General features: G+C 44.3%; 1 protein-coding gene across 2 annotated transcripts; it reads right to left on the bottom strand.

Moving 5' to 3' along the window:
* Positions 1 to 285: 285 nt before the first annotated feature.
* Positions 286 to 2,437, bottom strand: LOC116835358 (olfactory receptor 8U3-like). Of its 2 annotated transcripts, XM_075065005.1 has the most exons (2): positions 1,530 to 2,437; positions 286 to 1,092 (listed from the first exon to the last, which is right to left on the bottom strand). In XM_075065005.1, exons 1-2 carry the CDS (start codon positions 2,435 to 2,437, stop codon positions 1,044 to 1,046), a joined length of 957 nt encoding a protein of 318 aa, XP_074921106.1. In that variant the 3' UTR covers positions 286 to 1,043. The 2 variants fall into 2 exon arrangements, with proteins under 2 accessions (XP_074921106.1, XP_032654040.1); XM_032798149.1 differs by lacking the exon at positions 286 to 1,092 and having other exon boundaries at positions 1,517 to 2,437.
* Between the last annotated feature and the right edge of the window lie 4,323 nt (positions 2,438 to 6,760).

Here is a 6,760-nt window from a genome sequence, read left to right as displayed (position 1 = left end):
GTATAATCCGCTCATCTACCAGTGTGGGCATCTCCAGTGGTTCTGGTACCCAAACCAGATGGGGAAATACGCTTTTGCGTGGACTACCGTAAGCTAAATGCGGTAACTCGTCCAGACAACTATCCAATGCCACGCACCGATGAGCTATTGGAAAAGTTGGGACGTGCCCAGTTCATCTCTACAATAGACTTAACCAAGGGGTACTGGCAAGTACCGCTAGATGAACCTGCCAAGGAAAGGTCAGCATTCGTCACCCATGCAGGGGTGTATGAATTTAATGTACTTCCTTTCGGGCTGCGAAATGCACCCGCCACCTTCCAGAGGCTGGTAGATGGTCTACTAGCAGGACTGGGAGAATATGCAGTTGCCTACTCGATGATGTGGCCATTTTTTCAGACTCCTGGCCCGAACACCTAGAACACCTGGAAAAGGTCTTTGACCGTATCAGCAGGCAGGACTAACTGTTAAGGCCAAAAAGTGTCAAATAGGCCAAAACAGAGTGACTTACCTGGGACACCAGGTGGGTCGAGGAACCATAAACCCCTACAGGCCAAGGTGGAGGCTATCCAAAAGTGGCCTGTCCCAAAGTCAAAGAAACAGGTCCAATCCTTCTTAGGCTTGGCCGGGTACTACAGGCGATTTGTACCACACTACAGCCAAATCGCTGCACCACTGACCGACCTGACCAAGAAGCCCCAGCCAACTACAGTTAAATGGACTGATGAGTGTCAGGAAGCCTTTACCCAACTTAAGGCGACGCTCACGTCTGACCCTGTGCTAAGGGCCCCAGACTTTGACAAACCATTCCTAGTAACCACCGATGCATCTGAGCGTGGTATAGGAGCAGTTCTCATGCAGGAAGGACCGGATCAGAACTTCCATCCTGTCGTGTTTCTCAGCAAGAAACTATCGGAGAGGGAAAGCCACTGGTCAGTCAGTGAAAAGGAATGCTATGCCATTGTGTACGCCCTGGAAAAGCTACGCCCATACGTTTGGGGACGGCGGTTCCAGCTACAAACTGACCATGCTGCGCTAAAGTGGCTTCATACAGCCAAAGGGAACAACAAGAAACTTCTTCGTTGGAGTCTAGCTCTCCAAGATTTTGATTTTCAAATTCAACACATTTCAGGAACTTCTAACAAAGTAGCGGATGCACTCTCTCCGCGAGAGTTTCCCGAGAATACACTGGTTCAAAAACTTTTCCTTAAGATGTAGAAGTCTTGTAGTTTACATGCTTAGCCATATGTGTGCCTCATATATTAGATACATGAAGGGTCCTTGAAGTATGTTAGCAGATATACTTGCATTCATCTTAATGTTCAGGTTCAGGGTGAAAAAGTGAAGCCAATTCTCTTTAATTTAGGTCTATTCAATTTTTGATTAACATGGATTTTCACACCAGACAATACCCAAAATTACATGAAGTAAACAGAGAAAATAATAAACTCAGCCCAAGGATTTTTCTTTGTTATCTCACCAACATTTTTGGTGCACTGACACCTGTGAAGAAACTTACTCAGTCTAATAACCTTTTCAGGGCATCCTTCATCTCCTTGTTCCTCAGGCTGTAGATAAGAGGATTCAGCATGGAGATCACCACTGTGTAGAACACTGAGATTACTTTGTCGCGGTCCAGTGAGTAGCTGGAAATTGGCCTGACATACATAAAGACTGTGGTGCCATAGAATATCATGGCAGCTGTCAGGTGGGAGGCACAAGTGGAGAAGGCTTTGCGTCTGCCCCCAGTGGAGCGGATCCTCAGGATGGTGGAGATGATATAGATATAGGAAACCAGAATCTCCAATGAGGTGATGATGCCGTGAAATGTACCAAAGGTGTAAAGCACTATCTCATTGCTGTAGGTATCAGAGCAGGAGAGCTGTATCAGTGGGGGGATGTCACAGAAATAATGATTGATGACATTAGAGCTGCAGAAGGACAGTTGAAAGGTGGAGATAGTTTGTGCCAGTGCATGGACAAAGCCAATGAGATACAAGCCAGCCACCAACTGGGCACAGACTCTGCGGGACATGATGACCATATAGAGGGGTGGGTTACAGATGGCCACGTACCGGTCATAGGCCATCACTGCCAACAGGAGGCATTCAACACTTGCTGTGAGCACAAAACAGAACAGCTGTGCAATGCACCCACCAAATGAAATGGCTCTCCTCTCAGTTAGGAAATCCACCAACATCTTGGGGGTGATGGTTGAGGAGTAGCAGAAATCCACAAAAGCCAAATTACTGAGGAAATAGTACATAGGGGTGTGGAGCCGGGGGTCGACCCTGATCAACATGATCATCCCAAGGTTTGCCACCAGGCTGATCAGGTACTTCACTAAGAAGAGAAGAAAGCAGATGGCCTTCATCTTTGGGCTTTCTGTTAATCCTGAGAGAACAAACTCAGTCACTAGGGTGTGATTTCCCCCAACCATTTTGTCTGCACAGGTGTTATCTGCTGATTGACTCTTCCTGATTGACCAAAGAGAGAACTGATGAGCCCCAATTTATCTTCTAGATAACTAAGGTACTTATATAGACCTCATTACCATAACACCTAACCGCCTAAAAATATTTAATGAATTTGTCCTCACAACAACCCTATGAGGTAAAGCAGATGGGAAACGTTGCCGTAATAAGAATATATCATACAGTCGCTCACGTGGAGCATAGGTGGATGAAGCTTTGCACTGCCTATTCCCACCTAGAGCGCCCAGTGGAGCGGATTCTCAGGATGGTGGATGATGATAATAGATATATGGAAACAAGAAAATCTCCAATGAGATGATTTTGCTATATGAAATGTACCAACAGTGCCGTGGTACACACCAATTATCACTCATTGCTGTAGTATCCAGAGAGCAGAGAGAGCTGTAACAAGTGGGTGGTATGTGCCACAGAATAATGATTGATGAACATTAGAAGTGAAACGAAGGCACAAGTCGAAAGGTGGAGATAATGTGTGCCAGTGCATGGACCAGATAGCCCATATGCAATAAAGCCAGCCACCAACTGGGCACAGAAACCTGCGGGCCAGGAGTGATTATACCTAAGATATTTAGGAGGTCCTACCAGTGAGGAGGCCACAGTACGTCATAGGCCATACCTAAGCCAACATAGAGAGGCATTAACATCTTCATGTGCAGACGACGAAAACAAACACTGTCATGCAACCCACCAATGAAAGAGGCCCCTCAGTAGGAAATCCACCAAGTATCCATGGGTGATGGTTGAGGAGTAGCAAGAAATCCACAAAAGCCAAAATTAACTGAGAGAAATAAGTACATTAGGGTGTGCGACCGGGATCGACCCTGATCAAACATGAGCATCCCCAGATTTCCCACCAAGCGACCAGGTACATCCTAAGAAAGCAGAAAGCAGATGACATGGCCTTACATTCTCTGGCTCTTCTGTTAATCCTGAAAGAACAAACTCAGTTCACCAAGAGTGTGATTTCCCCCACAGCATTTTGTATCTGCACAGAATGTTTATCTGCTGATTGACTCTTTTCAGAATTGACAGAGAGAACTAGATGAGCCCCATTTATCTTAGATACCAGTACTTATAAAACTCCTCATATAACCATAACACTAACCACACCTAAAAAATTTAAGAATTTTACCTCACAAACAACCCTCTGAGTAGAGCAGATGAAACTGAGGCACCAGAGCAAGACTAAATGACTTGTCCAAAGTACACAACCTAAGACTGTAAGCAAGGATGGGACTGTACTTCCTGTCTCATTATGAGCCCCACAGAATGTACCCACATGAAACCACTGGACCATCTCTCACACCCCACTGATGACCAACTCAGCAATCAGCCATGCTGAGAAGATGACTAAGACAATCATCTACAGCTCACTGTGCATACTCTGCATCTCCACCACCACCAAGCAGCGCAGTTGATGATGTCCATAACCGAGGAGCAAATGTGATTCACAAATGTTCATGATAGGTAGGCCATCTTCTTCCTGAATAGATAATGTCAGTCATTGCAACTCAGAACTTTCAACGTGTTTTCAACTTCCTTGCAACAGAGGCATGAGCACTCATAGTGCTGAGGAACCTGGGCTCATGAAAGCCAAATAATTCCCTGCATTGATCAAGGAGCCTTGGCATTGAAGGCACCGAATTGGCTTTCTACTGTGTCCATGTCTGAGTGACACCACATGTAAGTCTCCTGAGACTGAATGCTTATCTAACTAAAGTTCTTTGGGCTTTTTATATAGTAATATTTGGGACGGAAAAAATAAGGGACCTCAAGGTCTCCTATCTGCCTTTAAAGTCAAGAACACCACGAATCGTCAGGTGATCACTAATAGCCATTTCAAACTACAAGTAAAAAAGCAAATGGGACTTCTAACAACTAAAACGACGGTATAGAGCCAGTATAATTTTTCGGCGCGAAAACCAGCAGTAGCTACATCTCCCTCAGCACGAGTGAGAGAGAAATAACTCCTTTCTTCTTTGGCCATATCAAAGGACCCGTATTGAATGTCAGGGTGACTTTTCCATTGAATAAACGGTACATTGATTGGACAATGGTCATTTTCGTGAGAAATTAAAATAGGATCATGATTTACTGACATGAACACCCTGGAGTTCTAGTAGCAAAGCACTCCATGACTTCTAGGGGATCCAAGGGAGAAAAAGGATAGGAATTATTGAAATTAAGGACATACTCTGCCCTTTCTAGGAATATTAAAAGCCAAAAAGGGGAACAGCTGCTAATACTTGTTCACTCTAACCTTTTCGCATCCTCAGCAGAGGCAAATTTTGAACAGCAAAAGCATAAATGGAGAACATAGATACTTAAACAATGAACTCATTGCCACACAAAGGAAATAATGTACGTAATTTATATTAGCGAAATAATAGTTAACATTAATTACAAGTTTACCTATCCCAGTTGTTAGAAAGTTGACAACCACTCTAGTTCCAGATAAGATTCCTCCACCACACGAGGCGCTAAATTTGCAGCCTGGTGCTGATGAACACTGAACTCACATAAGCGCCCCATCAGTCATTGACGCAGAGATCATATGATCACGTGTACAAACTAGACTATAAACATACTTTTTCACATTTAAAAAACTATTATGGAGTGTTACATTGTTTTCAGTTGCATTTTCCTACTATTGGAAGAAAAATCTATACTTTTGTCACACCTTCTCTTCAAGATATTTGATATATATCAAGCTATTGCCTCTTCTCTTTCTCTCTCCAGCTTTCCTAGAAATCTTAGAAATTGACCTACAGCATTAAGGCATTTAGGTCACATTTTCAAAGGTATTAGGTGCTGGAAGATTCAGATAGCACCGCAGTAGGATTTTCAAAAATCCTATAGCGTACAGATACCTAAACTCCCAAGATTCAAGGGGAGTATAGACACCTAAAAGTTTTTGAAAATTCCATAAGACACCTAATGAATCTTCAGTCGGCACGCATCATCATTCAGCACTGGTGAAGCCACATCTGGAGTATGTCCGTTTTGGGGCCCCCCACTCAGAAAGGTTGTGACAAATTGAGAAAGCTAAGGAGGCAACAAATATCAGGGGGCTGGGGCACATGATTGTCGAGCAGGGCCAGCTCAGCATTTTGCGTCCCAAGCGTGGGGAAAAAAAAAGAACGGCGATAAGCGGCATGGCAGCTATCGTCACCTCCACCACACCAGGCTTCATTCTTGTGGCCAATTCGGCAGCAGGTCTTTCCCTCCCAAGAGGACTGAAGGACCAGCACCCAATTGCCTAAGCAACGAGCAGGACATGCCACCTTGCCGTTGGCCACCCCAAGACAGCTTGTTGCGTTGGTGCCTGGAGCCAGCCCTGCTTACGAAGAGGTGAGGGAATTGGGCTTGCGAAAAGAAAGAGTGAGGGGATTGATAGCACCTTTAACTACCTGAAGTGGGGTTCCAAAGAGATGGCACTCGCTTTCTCCAATGTGGTAGATGACCAGAACAAGGAGAAATGGTCCAAGTTGTAGTGAGAGAGTCTAGGTTGGATATAAGGAAACATTTCACTAGGATGGTGGTGAAACACTGGAATGGGTTACCTAGGAAGGTGGTAGAATCTCCTTCCTTGGAGGTTTTTAAGAACCGGCTTGACAAAGCCCTGGCTGGGATGATTTAGTTGCTGTTGGTTCTGCTTTGAGCAGGGGGTTGGACTAGAGGACCTCCTGAGGTCTCTCCTGAACCTAATCTTCTATGATTCTATGATTCAGTCATTTACGTATCTTCAAAAAGGGGAAAAAGCAGGGGCCAGAGAACTATAGACCAGTCAGCCGCACCGCGATAGCTGGGAAGTTACTAGAGCAATGTATAAAACAGTCAATTTGTGAATACCTGGAGGATGAAGGGGTAACCAATAGCAGCCCACATGGATTTACTAAAAACAAATAATGCCAAACCAGCTTGATTTCCTTCTTTGCCAGGGTAACTGGTTTGGTGGATGGGGGGAATGTGGTGAACATAATAGATCTGGATTTTAGAAAGGCTTTTGACATAGTCCCATATTACATTCTGATAAGTAAGCTGGAGAAATGCGGGCTCAGTAAAACTACCATTCAGTGGATACATAATTGGTTAAACAACTACAAGAATAGCTGTTAATGGAATGATGTTGGACTGGAAGGAGATCTCCAGTGGTGTTCAGCAAGGATCTGTTCTCTGTCCAGTGTTATTTAACATCTTTATTAAAGGTACAAATGTAGGAATAAAGCATATTGAACAAATCTGCAGATGACACAAAGCTGGGGGAG

Source organism: Chelonoidis abingdonii, chromosome 4, assembly GCF_003597395.2.
Source record: "Chelonoidis abingdonii isolate Lonesome George chromosome 4, CheloAbing_2.0, whole genome shotgun sequence".
NCBI lineage: Eukaryota > Metazoa > Chordata > Testudines > Testudinidae > Chelonoidis > Chelonoidis abingdonii.
The sequence above is the reverse complement of the archived record's forward strand: the minus strand, read 5'-3'. Positions and strand labels throughout refer to the sequence as shown.